The sequence below is a fragment of the Garra rufa genome, chromosome 25, assembly GCF_049309525.1.
Source record: "Garra rufa chromosome 25, GarRuf1.0, whole genome shotgun sequence".
Taxonomy (NCBI): domain Eukaryota; kingdom Metazoa; phylum Chordata; class Actinopteri; order Cypriniformes; family Cyprinidae; genus Garra; species Garra rufa.
In genome coordinates this window covers 15,770,055-15,786,769 of record NC_133385.1, presented here as the reverse complement: position 1 = coordinate 15,786,769, position 16,715 = coordinate 15,770,055, and the positions used below count along the sequence as shown (strand labels likewise).

Here is a 16,715-nt window from a genome sequence, read left to right as displayed (position 1 = left end):
ACAATAATCACATAAATGTGACCCTGGGCCACAAAACCAGTCATAAGTAGCACTGGTACATTTGTAGCAATAGCCAAAAATACATTGTATGGGTCAAAATGATTTATTTTTTTCTTTTATGGCAAAAATCATTAGGATATTAAGTAAAGATCATGTTCCATGAAGGTATTTCCTACCGTAAATATATCAAAACTTAATTTTTGATTAGTAATATGCATTTCTAAGACAACTTTAAAGGCGATTTTCTCAATATTTAGATTTTTTTTTTACACTCGAAGAATCCAGATTTTCAAATAGTTGTATCTTGGTTATATCTCAAATATTGCATTATTCTAACAAACCATACATCAATGGGAAGCTTATTTATTCAGCTTATGTATAAATTAAAAAAAAAATGTCAAGAAATCGACCCTTATAACTGGTTTTGTGGCCCAGCGTCACAAATAGTGTCTGATAATTGTGTTATGCCCAGTAACCAATAAATGGCTATGGTATTCACACTTTTTACATAAATAAAAATATACTGTATTTAATATAATTCACGATTGTAAAATATTTATTACTCGACTGTTTTAAATATTGATTATAATAATAAAAACGTTTTTTGAACAGCAAATCAGCCTATTAGAATGATTTCTGAAGGATTTTGAAGTGACACTGTAGATTGGAGTAATAATAAAAATATTTTTTTTTTTAGCTTTGATTACAAGAGAATCATATAGAAAGCAATTATTTTATAGTAGTTATTAATAGTAAAAATAATTCACAATATAACTGCTTTTGCTGTATTTTGGATTAAATATATGGCTTGCTGAGCAGAAGAGACTTCTTTAAAAAACATTAATTAATCTTACTGTTCAAAAACTTTTGACTGGTAGTGTACAATATGAAAAAAATAAGAAAAACCTCACATATATATATATATATATTTTTTTTTTATTTTTTTTTTTTTATAAAAATTGCATTTAACAGAAGTATTAAATTAGTGTTTAGAGATTAACTTTTAAGTGATCGCTACGTACCGGAAAAGGTAATATAAATGTAAAAACAGAGAAAGTACAGATGTAACATGCATCTTTTCTTACCTATCCATGTTAATTCATTCAGGCCAAAAATAGTTAAGTCGCCCTGATAACCGTAGCCCTCCCCATTCAACATATCTCTCTCTAAATGATCAGCATGGTCCCAACTAGTTAGTTTTCCATTGGCCTACCATGCATGAGAAGCTCAGCGGAGCCAAAGCAGAGCGATCAATTGTGTTTGCCTTGCCTAGCGTGTGCTTCAGCGCTGTGCTTCCGAGAGCATGAGATTACAAGAGATGGAAAGCGACAGAGAGAAAGGGATGGAGGAGCTTGAGAAGGAATTACAGCTGGACAAGGCGCTGGCCGTGATCTGGAGCGAAATTCACTGTCTCCATGACGACATTGAGTTCATGATGGATTTGATACGAAACGTAAATGCGCATGTTGGCTTTACCTCATCCCATGTATCCTCTCTTCCCCAACCTCTTGGTTTCCCAAAGTTTGTGTATTGGCTAGAAAGCCACTCAACCTCCTAGTCGGCCTGTATGTGTGTTTTGCTTTCATATGTGCTTATCCTCAAATTAGCAAAATTCCATGTTATCCTTTGTTGTGGTATCTCTGCATGTGAGATTCGGAGTTTAAGAGACTACGCTAAGTCATTATCCACTGTAACTAATGTTAATATTAGCATAGCCTTTAATATCTTTCCTCTGAAGTCTTCCTGATCTCTGTTTTGAGAGGGATAACTGTAATGGAGGAGCTGTTGTGCTCTTTAATCAGTGGAATGTGGAGTAAAGCTGTGTTCTCTTCCAGCAGAGGAATCTGGAGGGTTATGTCGGCTTCGCCAACCTCCCCAACCAGGTGTACAGGAAGTCCGTGAAGAGGGGGTTTGAGTTCACACTCATGGTTGTCGGTAAGTCGCAAAATTCTTTTGCTCGCCTGTGAAAAAGTCATTTTGTGGATGGAATTTTTTCCGATTTTAGATACAGTTGAAGTCAAAAGTTTACATACGCCTTGCAGAATCTCCAAAATGTTAATTATTTTACCAAAATAAGAGGGATCATACATAATGCATGTTTTTTTTTTTTTTTTAAATTTAGTACTGAGCTGAATAAGATATTTCCCATAAAAGACGTTTACATATAGTCAATGAGGGAAAATAATAGTTGAATTTATAAAAATGACCCTGTTCAAAAGTTTACATACACTTGATTCTTAATACTGTGTTGTTACCTGAATGATCTACATCTTTTTTTGTGATATTGGTTCATGAGTCCCTTGTTTGTCCTAAATAATTAAACTGCTCGCTGTTCTTCAGAAAAATCCTTCAGGTTCCACAAATTCTTTGGTTTTTCAGTATTTTTGTGGATTTGAACCCTTTCCAACAATGAATGTATGATTTTGAGATCCATCTTTTCACACTGAGGACAACTGAGGGACTCATATGCAATTGTCACAGAAGGTTCAAACGCTTTGTGATGCTTCAAAAGGAAACACCATGCATTAAAGGGATAGTTCACCCAAAAATGAAAATTTGATGTTTATCTGCTTACCCCCAATGCATCCAAGATGTAGGTGACTTTGTTTCCTCAGAAAAACACAAACAAAGATTTTTAACGAAAACCGGTGCAGTCTGCCAGCCATATAGTGGACGTGGATGGACACCAAACCTTTAAAAGTAAAAAAAACCATGCACAGACAAATCCAAATTACACCCTATGACTCGTGACGATACATTGATGTCCTAAGACACGAAACGATCGGTTTTTGCGAGAAACTGAACAGTATTTGTATCATTTTTTACCTTTGATACACAGCCACGTCCAACTGTCATGAGCACGAGTTTAGCATCAGGGACGTTACATGTGTACGTGCTCTGGCGTAGTAAGGGGAAATCGGTGAAAAGTCCTAGATGATTTTGCGCAAGCAAACGTAATCTTTTAGCTTTAAATCGGTTTAAACAATCAGGATACGCGCAAGTAATTACCATTATGAATAGCCGCTATACCCACAATCTCTGTGCACTGTGTAAACAATGAGTGTCGTTTACATGCGACAGATCGCTTCCGGCGTTTGCGTATTCTACGCTAGAGTGCGTTCACATGTCACAAGCCGGATGATGATCTAGTGCTCATGACAGATGGACGTGGCTGTGTATCAAAGATAAATTATATAAATACTGTTCAGTTTCTCGCAAAAAATGATCATTTCGTGTCTTAGGACATCAATGTATCGTCACAAGCTGCAGTGTGTAATTTGGATTTGTCTGTGCATGTTTTTGTTTACTTTTAAAGGTTTGGTGCCCATCCACGTCTATGATAAGGCTGGCAGACTTTTCATTAAAAATCTTCATTTGTGTTTTTCTGAGGGAACAAAGTCACCTACATCTTGGATGCCCTGGGGGTAAGCAGATAAACATCAAATTTTCATTTTTGGGTGAACTATCCCTTTACGAGCTGAAAAGTTTCATTGAAGAAAAAAAAAACTTTTGAACAGAATGTATTCTTATTTTCCCTAAATATCATATTTTTTCATTTGGTACTTCAGAAGCTACAAAAGATACTTGCATGTTTCCCAGAAGACAAAATAAGTTAAATTCACCCTGATCTTTAAATTCCAAAAGTTTTCACCCCCGGCTCTTGAAGCATTTGTTTCTCCGTCTGAAGCATCAGTGAGTGTTTGAACCTTCTGTAATAGTTGCATATGAGTCTCTCAGTTGTCCTCAGTTTGAAAAATTGTTTTTCAAATTCATACAGTTATTGTTGGAAAGGTTCAAATACACACAAATGCTGAAAACCCAAAGAACTGGTGGACCTGAAGGATTTTTCTGAAGAACAATAATCGGTGTGTCGCTTTGAATAAAAGTGTTTTTTTCCCCCCTGATGAACGAATGAGTAAATGCCCTCTTACAAAGAGTAGATGGATGAGAAACGCTTGGATGATCAATACTGTTGTCACCATCGCACAGTCTCTGTGGATTGAATGCTGTGACTAAAGCTGTATTGGAAATATGGATGTCGATGACATAACTGCTGCGGAGCGCTTTGCCATAGTAACTGGGTTGGTCTCTGTTAGCACTTGCGGTGGGTTTGCTTTCCAGCTCTGGTGTGAAATAATCACTTTATATTTTCTGTTCCTCTATTCCTCTTCCAAGTTGTTGCTCATTCGAGGTCTTTGTCTTTCACTCATTGCCTTCCTCTGCTATATAGGCTAGTTGTCTAGTTTGCGGTTTCCTGTTTGGTTAACCAGCCTTTTGAGATACTTGTACTGGTGCCAAGGAGTAGAGCCGCAATAGTCTTTGTGGAAAGCTAGTCATGTTGCCTTTAAGATAAAATTTCACCTCAGACTTTGTTGTCCGCTGTGCCCCGTAAAATGAATAGTTCGCCCAAAAATTAAAATTCTGTCTTTAATTACTCACCCTTCGGAAGACAAATTAAGATATTTTTGATTAAATCCGAGAGCTTTCTGACCCTGCATAGACAGCAATGCAACTGACACGTTAAAGGCCTAGAAAGGTAGAAAGGACATTGTTAAAATAGTCCATGTGACGTCAATGGTTCAACCGTAATGTTATGAAGAAGAAAATTGCTGAATAAAGTTATTTTTGTTTTCTTCGAGCACAAAAAGTATTCTCGTAGCTTCATAAAATGATGGTACTTTGTTTTACAGTGTCCTTACTACATTTTTAGGTCTATGTCTCTTTTTTGGGCTTCAAAATCTTGACCAACATTTACTGCCATTATAAAGCTTGGAAGAGCCAAGACAAGTACATAATGAGGTAAATTTCATTTTTGGGTGAACTATCCCTTTAATACTGTTATATTGAAATTTTACCTCACATTTTTCCTCAGAAACAAGTTTCCCGCCCCACATAAAATCTCTCTAAATATGATTTTGCTTATATGTTCTACAGACTCTAACTATCTCAGCATGTAATACATGTATCAGGGTCTAGCTGGGTTTTGTATCCACTTAAAACTGTCTTCAGCCACGTCCAGTGGCCTTTGAAAGGACAGAACCGAAAACTGTCGTCTTGTTCTCTTGTCACTCATCCTGACAGACACCACAGAGCTTTGGCTGTGGACTCCATTTTTCCCTCCAAAATTTCAGGGAGGAAAAAATCTGTTTCCTGTCTTTTCTCTCTTCTCTCTCTCAGTCTCCCTTGTGTTTTTTTTTCCACAAGCATTTCCTTTCTTGAGCTTTCCCTCTCCAACCAGCTGGCAAAATGTTTCTTCAGGGAGAGAAACATTGGAAAATGTGAAGAGTTTTAGAGGTTCGCTTTTCAAATTGAGTTATCTGAGGCGTGTTTGAGGCGCAAGAACAGGCCACAAAAAGATTTAAGAAGTGAAACGAAATCTTGTCGCTTGTTAAAATATGGTTTAGCCTGTACACACTCTCTTTTATAACTATTATTCAAGCTGTTAGAATTCACACCTGTACAAGCAATGAATAGAAAAAAACGTGTTAAATTTCACGCATGTTTTTAATTGCGCTGTTTGCATTCCTTCACAGTAACAACTCCAACAGCTGTGTTTAGACAACTTGAGATGTTTTAAGTGATGATTTGTTCAATCGGTAGCTGAAGTCTTGCTGAATTCCATGTCATTCAGAGAGATTTTTTAACAACACCGCAGTAATTTGCCTGGTGTGGCTACACTAGCGCAGCTACCGCTAGGAGCTGACACTTTTCATGTACGTTAGGTCCATTTAAAAGGTCCCTGGCTGAAATACGGACACACACAGGGAGGAGATTTTAATCCCTGGATTATGAAGCCAAAGCTTCCCCTCTCGGGCCTGCCAACAGGTCGTCAAACAACCCGGTCATGAAGCTAAGCTTGTCAGACGGTCTTAGCCCACACATGCTAATGTATCCGCCAATGCACAAACAAACACTGCCGTGTCTGTCAGTTTTCAAACAAACACTCTTTGAAAGTTTCATTCAAGCTGAACATGAGAATATTTTAAGTTTGTTTGTGTCTTTTGCATGGGACTTTCGGTTTCAACTCTCAAAGCTATGAGTGTATGAAGTAGAATAACACCATTATGCTAATCCTCTCACACTCTACAGAAAGCATTGATGAGTTTCATGTTGGAGAGATATTTGTTTAGGTGGGATTTTAGAAATAAAATTAGGAATTTGACATTCTTAAAGATGTTTTTTTTTTAACCGCTCATTTGAATATTTGAATCTTTTAAACGTTTTTTTCCTCAATTGTTTGTCAGAACTAGCGTCAATGTTGACAAATCTACACTGTAAAATGTTTTCACCAGTTTCAACTTAAATACCTAAGTTCAGTAGCTGCCTTAAGTTTTTAAGTTTAATCAGCTTAAAACTACAAGTCATTTTAACTTATTACAGTAAAAATGAGTTGATATAACTTGTCAGTTTAAATGACTTAAGTTGATTTAACTTAAAATCTTAAGGCAGCTGCTACACTTAAGTTTTTAAGTTGAAACTGGTGAAAACTTTTTACAGTGTATCTGCTCTCTATTTTACTGTCACTTTCCTTTATTGTCACTGTCACTTATGAAAATTAACCATGGTTTTACTCTAGTTATACAAATGGTAATCAGTACGTCATTTATTTATTACTATAATAAAACCGTAGTTCATTTTTGTATCTTTTTGTTTTTTCTTTTTTATGTCTGTGTAGGTGTGTTTTGTCCCGTTTTGTGATTGCATGTTTATGTGTATAAAAATCCAAAAATACCTCAATAATATAATATTAAAAAAGGCGTGTGATGGTATAAATGTCTAAAGTGGCTATTCTATTTCCAGCGCAGTCCGCTTTACTAATTATGGGAGTGACTTAGCTTTGACTTATCTTATAAGTATTTATTTATTGTTCATTTTTGAACATTAAGATTTTTAATGTTTTTTTTTTTTTTAAGTCTCTTCTGCTCACCAAGTCTGCGTTTATTTGAGCCAAAGTACAGAAAAAATGTAAAATATTTTTACTATTTAAAATAACCGTTTTCAATTTGATTATATTTTAAAATGTGATTTATTCTTGTGATCAAAGCTAAATTTTCAGCATCATACTGTCATGATCCTTCAGAACTCATACTAATAAAAAATGTTTCTTGAACAGCAAATCAGCATATTAGAATATTATCAATATTAAAAACATTTTCTTCTTCTTTGATAAATAGAAAGATCCAAAGATTAGCATTTATCTGAAATCAAAAGCGTTTGTAACGTTATACCATTCAAATTTCTTTCTTTTGGGAAAGAAATTATAGAAATGAATACTTCTATTTTGCATGATGATAAAGACATTTATAATGTTACAAAAGATTTATATTTCAGATAAATGCTGTTCTTCTGAACTTTCTATTTTTTCTATTTTTCTTTTTAAGATAATAATAAAAAATGTTTTTTTGAGCAGCAAATCAGAACATCAGAATGATTTCTGAAGGATCATTTGTCTGGAGTAATAATGCTAAAAAAATCAGTTTTGAAATCACCGGAATGAGCTACATTTTAAAATATATTCAAATGGAAAAAGTTATTTTAAATAGTGGAAAAAAAGTCGATCAAATAAATGCAGGCTTGGTGAGCAGAAGGGACTTCTTTAAAAAAATAAAAAATAAATAAATCTTACTGTTGACTGGTAGTGTAGTTTTTCCAGTTGTAAAAACTTTTTTTGTTTTAGGATTTGTTTGAGAAGTAAAAAGTGCAAAAGAACAACATTTATTTAAAATAGAAATTTTTGTAACATTATAAATGTTTACTTTACTGTTTTTGATTAATTTAATCCAACTATTTTTTTAAATAAAAGTAATTTTTTTTTTTTTTTTTCAAAAATGGTCTTACTGGTCCCAAAGTTTTGAACGGTAGTGTATATGTGACCCTGGACCACAAAACCAACGAAACTGAGATGTATACATCATCTGAAAGCTGAATAAATAAGCTTTTCATTGATGTATGACTGGACCACAAAATCAGTCATAAGGGTCGATCAATTTTTTTTTTTTTTTTTTTCGAAAAAATCTAAATATTGAGAAAATTGCCTTTAGATTTGTTTAAATGAAGTTCTTAGCAATGCATATTACTAATCAAAAATTTAGCTTTGATATATTTACGGTTGGAAATTTACAAGATATCTTAATATTCTAATGATTTTTGGCAAAAATCAATAATTTTGTCCCATACAATGTATTTTTGGCTATTGCTACAAATATACCCATACTACTTAAGACTGGTTTTGTGGTCCAGGGTCACATATATATACCAAATTTAACCGTATTTACCATATTTACTCACAATTTACTACAAATTATACCACAGCAATTTATTAAGTGTTTATGTATTATCCAAAATACTTGGGTTTTAATTATAAAATTCACCAAATCCATATCCCAGTCTGCTTTTGACACATGTAATTGTTCCTTTAGTTACTGTCATCTTTAGCATATTTATGAACATGATTCTAAATCATTGCAAACCAGTGTAATAGTATCTAATCACAGGATTCATGCCAGCTAGCATGGTTTATTAAAAAACTTTAACATCTATACACTCAGTGAGAAAATGTACCTTTACAGAACGGCTGTCACATTATGGGGAGTGAAGTGTTGAAAAGAGCTGCGTTATTTCAACCACAAGTTTCACATCTCTAACAAGAACATGGAAAATATGCTTTAGGTCTCTGAAAACTTTACATTAGTGTAGGTTCTTAGAAAGCTGGTTTGAAACTTCTCAGAAATCACAAGCCTAGTAAAATCACGTAGACTATAGACTGCTATGAATGAGAACAATGCCTTTGGAGAACTTGAAGCATTTCTTAAAGCAGTTGTATATAATATCACAGAATTAGAACAGAGATTGATGCACATTGCAGAAACATAGTCCATAGCTCAAGGCAAAAGATGTGCGTTTGAAAGTCTCCCATTGCCGTTGGGGAAAATCTAACTCATTTCCACCATATCTGCTCACTGTCTGTATGCTAATCGTGCACATGCAGTGTGTAACATCACACGTGTCGCCTCATGGATCTTATTTTCTATGTAGGTCAGATTGATTCTCTTATTTGAAGTGACTTGTGTATGTGTGTGCGTGTGTGTCCATTGGAGTTTTTGTCAAAGCATTGCTGATTGTTATCTCAGGCTGTTCGGAGATGAACTCTGACCTTTATTGCCGAACAATGGATCTTATCACTACATGAGCCCCTCTCTGCAAACTAGTTAAACACACACTTGCTATCAAACTTGCATTCTCACGACTTTTAAAATCAGTAACTGTACTAAATACTTGATCCGGGTGTTTTCCGAAGCTCACTAGTTCAAATTAAAGTTGTTTGTCCTGCTGTTTATTTGTAACGCCAATTCAGCTGTGTTTATGTGTTGGGGTAGTAGGCCTCTCTTTTTCGCTCTCTGTCCGCTGTCTGTTTGTTAAAGAGTTAAGCAACTGTTAGCAGTGCTTGAGCCCCTTTTATTAGGGGAAAAGAGTGAGTGAGTGAGCAGAAAAGACAGCAAGAGAGTAAGAGATGGGATAGCTGGGATTGGATGGGGGCAGGGTAGTGGAAAAGGGGCGGAGGTGAGGGGTTGTCAGGATATCTGAGCCCAGTAATGGGCCCTGGGGTGCTTTCTAGCCCAGAGCGTGATGACAGGAAGAGGTAAAAAGATGAAAGTCAAGAAGAATGTGCGGAATCTCTTGGAAAGTGTGTATTTGTCCCAGTCCTCCCATTCACTAGTCTATTTATGGTAGTAGCTATTAATAATTGTAGAAAAGTCATCTAAATAGGGCAGTTTGGCTAATTGATGATCGATTATTTGCCATGCATTTTTCAAGTCCATGTTTAAGCACTTTTCTAAATGTGTCATAGTTTTTGAAATCGAGATAGGTAATATAAAAAGAATAAATAAATAAGCTTTCCATTGATGTATGGTTTGTTAGGATAGGACAGTATTTGGCCGAGAGACAACTATTTTAAAATCTGGAATCTGAGGGTGCAAAAAAATCCAAATATTGAGAAAATTGCAGTTAAAGTTGTCCAAATGAAGTCCATAGCGATGCATATTATATTTATGATAGGAAATCGAAACGCAAAGAAAAATCGATAACGCATTGCAGTGTATTCTTGGCAATTGCTACAAATATGCCCATGCTACTTATGACTGGTTTTGTGGTCCAGGTTCACAAATTATTTAATGGATAGTTTAACCAAAGAAATTTGTGAAAAAAAAAAAAAAACGTTTTGACTTTGACTTGTATGAACCCTTTGACTTGAATTGTATGAACAAAAACACTAAGATGTTTCTTAAAATATCATATTTTATGTTCTTCAGAAAAAAGAAAAGTTTGTGTTATTTTAGTATTATCTATATACAATTATATTGTTTAGTTAATAATATAGTAACTTAAAATGAAAGCTGAACATTTATATAAAATGTGTATTTTCAGTGTTTTTTTTTAATTTAACTTTAATTTATAAGATTTTATTTATTTAGGTTTAAGATTTTTAGTCATTTTAGTACTTATTTTAGAACTTATTTTATTTTGTCATTTGGTTGCCAAAGCAATATTTCGTTATATATATTATTTCTATATTTATTTATGTATTTATGTATGTTGAGGTTTTTTGTCTAATATTCATATTTTATTTTAGCTATTTCAATTACTGGAGCGCTTTTTTAAACCCATTACTTCGGAACAACACGAGAGTGAGTAAATGTCAGAATTGTAATTTTGAGAGTGAAATAACCTAATTTTTGGGACACAGTCTGCCCAATGTAATGCTGATTTGGCAATCACTAGCACAGCTAGTCAAACTATCTAAGGATGTGTTCACACTTGTCATGTTTGGTTCGATTAAAGCGAACTCTGGTGCGATTGCTCTTTTAGTGCGGTGTCTGAACCCTGGTGCGCGCCAAACAAGCGGACCGACCGAGACCACTGAGGGTGTGTTCCTACTTGGTTTGTTTGATTAATTTGGTCCAGACCAAAAAGGAAAATGAAACATTAGGTCCCGGTCCACTTAGCATTCACACTGGCATTTTTGACAGCAAACCTAAAGATACCAAATCTAAAGGCATAGTGATACATTCACAACCTGATTGGTGATGGAACTCACCGAACACTCCAAACAAGAGGAAAAGGTGCGTTCGACTGTATTCGCTTTAAATTGAATTCACCTAATGCGATCTGCTGGACTAAGTGCGCTCATTGTTCCATGTACATATGATTTTATTTTCAACACCTGCAAACTCTCAAAGAGCTCATTAAAAGTACACTCTGCTTATTTTGTTATGGATACACTGCTTGTTCCCTTCATGAAATCATGTCGCATATCATCGCATCTTGTCATTACTTCCTGTTTTTGGTTCGTTTAGAAGTATTCAGTCTGTGTTGCGTATATATTTCATTCAAACTGCTCCAGAGTTTGTTTGGAAGCAGACCGAGACCCCTTTTTCTTTTTTTTTCTTTTTTTTTAGTGCTCTCTGTCCCATAGTTTGGTGCGCACCAGGGTTCGGATGGCAGCGTTCACACTTACTCAAATGGACACGCACTAACAGAGCAATCTCACCAGAGTTTGTTTTAATCGAACCAAACATGACAAGTGTGAACGCACCCTAAAAAGATGGCTCTCGATCCACTTCCAAACAATCTCTGTTGCGGTTTCAAATGAAATATGAATGCAACACGGACCAAATACTTCTAAACGAACCAAAAACTGAATGTAATGACAAGATGTGGCGCTATGCGACATGATTTCACGAAGGGAACCAGCGGTGTATCCAAAACAAAATGAGCAGAGGGTAACGTGGAGCAACAAGGAGGTAAAGTGCCACTTTGTGGGTTCGCAGGTGGTGAAAATAAAATCATATACATTCAACAATGAGCGCTTTGTCCAGCAGATGGCATTAGATATATTCGACTTGAATGAATGAATGAATGATGCATTTGTATAGCGCTTTCATTGTGTATTTCCATACACCCAAAGCGCTTTACAATCATATGGGGGATCTCTCCTCAACCACCACCAGTGTGCAGCATCCACTTGGATGATGCGTCGGCAGCCACAGTACAACGGCGCCGGTGCGCTCACCACACACCAGCTACAGGTGGAGAGGAGAGAGTGAAATAGCCAATTTAATGGAAGGGGATTATTAGGAGGCCATGATTGACTAGGGCCAGTGGAGGGAATTTGGCCAGGACACCGGGGTTACACCCCTACTCTTTACGAGAAGTGTCATGGGATTTTTTGTGACCACAGAGAGTCAGGATCTCGGTTTAACGTCTCATCCGAAGGACGGTGCTTTTTTACAGTATAGTGTCCCCATCACTATACTGGGGCATTAGGACCCACATAGACCACAGGGTGAGCACCCCCTGCTGGCCTCACTAACACCTCTTCCAACAGCAACCTAGTTTTCCCAGGAGGTCTCCCATCCAGGTACTGACCAGGCTCAGCCCTGCTTAGCTTCAGGGAGCAACCGATCTTGGGCTGCAGGGTGATATGGCTGTGGCGTAGTGCTGTGGCGTAGTGCTGTGGCGTAGTGCTGTGGCGTAGTGCTGTGGCGTAGTGCTGTGGCGTAGTGCTGTGGCGTAGTGCTGTGGCGTGTGTGACTTAAAGTGAATACACTTTTTAAACTTTAAGTCGAACGCACCTTATCCTTTCCGTCATGATATATACATCATTCAAACCCGACCAATCAGGTTGCGAACGTATCACTATGCCTTTAGGTTCGGTATCTTTTGGTTCGTTCTCAAAAATGCCAGTGTGAACGCTAAGCGGACCAGGACCGAATGTATAATTTTCCTTTCTGGTCTGGACCAAATTATCCAAACAAACCAAACTACAAGTGTGAACACACCCTTAAAGACAATTACGTGGACTTTATCAACATACTGCATGAATACTGGTGACTCAAATGCTTTTGAACACTATTCGCCCCCACTTTTTCAAGCTAAATGCGAACTGTGTTAAACTGGGTCAGGAAGTGATGCTAGCATGCGCCTTTTATTCCAAAATGTCTGTTCCCCTTATAGTCTGTCTGGCTGTAGTTCAGCGTAAAGCCAGTGGAAATAGGGTCTATTTATCTGCACTGTGTGGTTGTGCCAGTCTATTAGCACTGCTATAGACTTCTTCCTCTGTTTAATGGCTGTCCAGTGTCTCTGTTTGTCCCTGCTGGAGAGGCACATGTGCTGTATCCCTTTTGACTGGAGTAGTAAAAGAAAGACTGTAAAGGGACCGAAATGAGACAGGGAGGTGAGTTCGCTCCATTCATCCATGGGTCTGATAAAGGTCAGCCAACTGTGAACTAGACCTGGATCCTTGCTGTGTGACTGAAGCGTCTCGTTTTCACAGATCATGCGGACCGATATTTAATTAAAAGAGGGGATGAGGCTAATTGGGTCTGGCTTTGCCCGGAGGGGGTGAAAGGGAAAGAGAGGGAGAAACAGGGCGTTAGAGATATCTGGAGCTGGAGGTGGTTGATAATCTACTTATTTTCACCCGTTAAAGCAGTGGCATCAGGATTTTATAAATACATCCTGTTGTGTGTGTGTGTACTAGTACTAGTGTGAGGTTTCTGTAAAGCACTAACCTCTAGAAATGGTTTGAGCAATCAGATTTGCAATGAATTTTGATTTTTGTGTTTTCAGAAACGTTTTTTTAACAAAAAGTATTTTGCAACAATACCAACACCACTTTTTTTTTATTATTATATTTCTGAAAAGTATTTTTGTGATCTAAATTAAAATAATTAGAATATTAAAAAAAAAAATAAGACTGGCAAACTTTTAAAAAAACTTTAAAACTAAAAGTGAAAATATATAGTATATACACTACCAGTCAAAAGTTTTTGAACGGTAAGATTTTTTATGTTTTTTTTTTTAAGAAGTCTCTTCTGCTCACCATTACTCCAGTCTTTAGTGTCACATGATCCTTCAGAAATCATTTTAATATTCTGATTTGCTGTGCAAAAAACATTTATTATTATTACGATGAAAACAGCTGAGTAGATTTTTTTTCTTTGATGAATAGAAAGTTCAGAAGAACAGAATTTATCTGAAATAGAAATCTTTTATAACATTATAATGTCTTTATCTTCCCTTTTCATCAATTTAAAGCATCCTTGCTAAATAAAAGTATTAATTTCTATAATGTATTCCCCCTCAAAAACTGAAGCTCCAAGCTTTTGAATCATATAGTGTATAATGTTACAAAAGATTTTTATTTCAGATGCATGCTATCTATTTATCAAAGAATCCTGAAAAATGTTCTCAACTGTTTTAAATATTGATAATAATATTAATAAAAATGTTTATTGAACAGCAAATCAGCATATTAGAATGATTTCTGAAGGATTATGTGGCTCTGAAGACTGGAGTAATGATGCTGAAAATTTGGCTTTGATTACAGGAAAAAAATCTACATTTTAAAATATATTCAAATAGAAAACAGTTTTAAATGGTAAAAATATTTGTAGAGACTTTGACTCAAAAACCTTTGACTGGTAGTGTAAATAACACTAACACTAAATAACACTAGTGAAACTATACATTTGAAATATATGGAACTTGCTGTACATGATAAAACAAATCAATATAAGTTTCTTTGAATTAGTTTGAACTGTATTCAACCGTCATCGGTAGTTAGGTTAGGTAAATCTTGCATATGTTAGTGGAAAAAAGACAAGATGCTGTTTCCCCATGGTCTTGTGTGTTGGTACATGGCTCCCATTAAAATGCCAGTATAAATGCAGACAGACCAAACACTACTCTGTCTCTCTCTATCTGTCTCTCCTCCCCCCTTTCCTTCTCTTCCACTGGTCGCCTCAGTTTCAGGTTGCTGACGTCCTCTCATCTTCTCCCCCCCACCTCACACACATAGATGCTCTCACAGTCCAGTCACTCTGTCTTGTTTAGGTAAGTCTTTGTAGCCCGAGGCAAGGAGGAGTAAATTTACTTAGCAGACAGAGGGTGGGTTTGGTGTCTGTGTGTTATCTCTGGCATAGCACAGAGAAAGTGTGTGTGTCCAAATGTTTAACTGTTTTGGCTCCATAGGACACACTGTTAACTGCTTATACTTTGGCTAATTTGGTTGATGTTGTATTCAAGATTGTAGCCTAATAATCCAATGACTAAATCAAATGATTTCCCACTAAATAATTGGTTTCTTCTTACAGTTCACATAGGGCTTGGTATAGTAAATGTTCAATAAGGCAAGATTTGGAAGCTTAGAAGCTGAAAACAAGATTGTTTATTGAGAGAAAAAGCTTTCAACACCCCCACTTGAAACCTAGGATCAAGCTTGTGTCAAAAATGCGGAGTGAGAATTTGTATTTGAGTGGGTAAGGATGATGTACATTGGTGGTCTGTTCTGTCAGATGAGCCCAAGCGTTCCCTTCCCCCAACTCAAAAAAGACACAGCCTTGTGCTTATCAGTTTGTAAAGAGAAGTGTGAAGTTGGCTAGAGGGAATGGAGCAAGCAATGTTTTATTCCTTTAGAGTCTTTTTTTGAGTCTTCTTAGTCCACAGCATTTTCCCAATACGCCCATGAATCTGCTGTCATCTGATTGCTGTCCTCAAGAAGCAGCTATTGAAGTTCTGGCTAGGGTCCCACATGTGCCATTGGTTGGCTCAAAAACAACAAACTAATTGTGTGTTTCTGTGTGGGTGGATGGATGTGAGAAAGCTTGAGAAAGAATCTCATATTCATCACCTCCTGTTTTTAAGTATGGGTGTCTCCGTCTGTCTCTTGCGTTTGGCATTTCATCCTGGCACAAGTAAAGCACAGCCACTTAACATTTTTGTTTGCTGCTTTTTCCTGTTCTAGGTGAGTCTGGACTGGGCAAATCCACGCTTATCAATTCCCTCTTTCTGACAGACCTGTACTCCAAAGACTACCCTGGCCCATCTCAAAGGATCAAGAAGACTGTTCAGGTATGTCCTCCTTAGCTGACCTTTAACTCCTGATACTGATCCAGTGGTCTTTTCTTTATCTTCCACTATCTCTGTTAGTGTTGCTCTCTCTTTCTTCCCTTACCTTTGACCCTTTATCTCCAGTCACCATTATCTTCCACTGGCTTGCAGCCAGATGTGACATAGAGAAGCCATGTGGGAGGCTACTGAGGTCTGATTTATTAGGCCCTGTCCCAAATGGAACCCTAAACCCTCCTGGTCTTTCTTCTGAGTCCGCATTTTCGTGACGTAATGTCACTTTGACTGGTGGGTAGAAGTTGGCTGCATAGCCTAAAGGCTTGCAGGCTCAGGAGAAGTGCACATCGAGGGCACATAGTGCCCACAAAGGGGGCACTTGTGAGCACCTTTGCAGCCAGATATGGCATAGAGAAGCCACGAGGGAGGCTACTGAGGTTTGATTTCTTAGGCCCTGTCCCAAATGGAGCCATAAACCCTCCTGGTCTTCCTCTGAGTCTGCTTTTTTATGACGTAATGCCGCTTTGACTGACGGGTAGAAGTCAGCTCGAAGGCTTGCGGGCTCAGGAGAAGTGCTCATCTTGAGTGCCTAGTGCCCGCAAACGGGGGCACTCGTGTGCACCCTTGCACCCAGATATGGCATAGGGAAGCCATGAGGGAGGCTACTGAGGTCTGATTTTTTAGGCCCTGTCACAAATGGCACCCTAACCCTCACGGACTTCCGCTGCACTTCCGTAATGCCAGGTAGAAGTCAGCTGCGTAGCTCACAGGCTTGCAGGCTCAGGAGCAGTGCAAATTGAGGGTGC

At 37.1% G+C, this 16,715-nt stretch overlaps 1 protein-coding gene across 1 annotated transcript in view; it reads left to right on the top strand.

The window, feature by feature from the left end:
- Window positions 1-1,223: 1,223 nt before the first annotated feature.
- Window positions 1,224-16,715, top strand: part of septin15 (septin 15) — a 41,866-nt gene continuing 26,374 nt past the window's right edge. Inside the window, exons 1-3 of the mRNA XM_073831596.1 lie at window positions 1,224-1,453; window positions 1,836-1,935; window positions 15,809-15,915. Of these exons, the coding sequence (XP_073687697.1) occupies window positions 1,304-1,453; window positions 1,836-1,935; window positions 15,809-15,915 (357 nt within the window). The 5' untranslated portion in view covers window positions 1,224-1,303. The remainder of the gene's footprint in view (window positions 1,454-1,835; window positions 1,936-15,808; window positions 15,916-16,715) is intronic.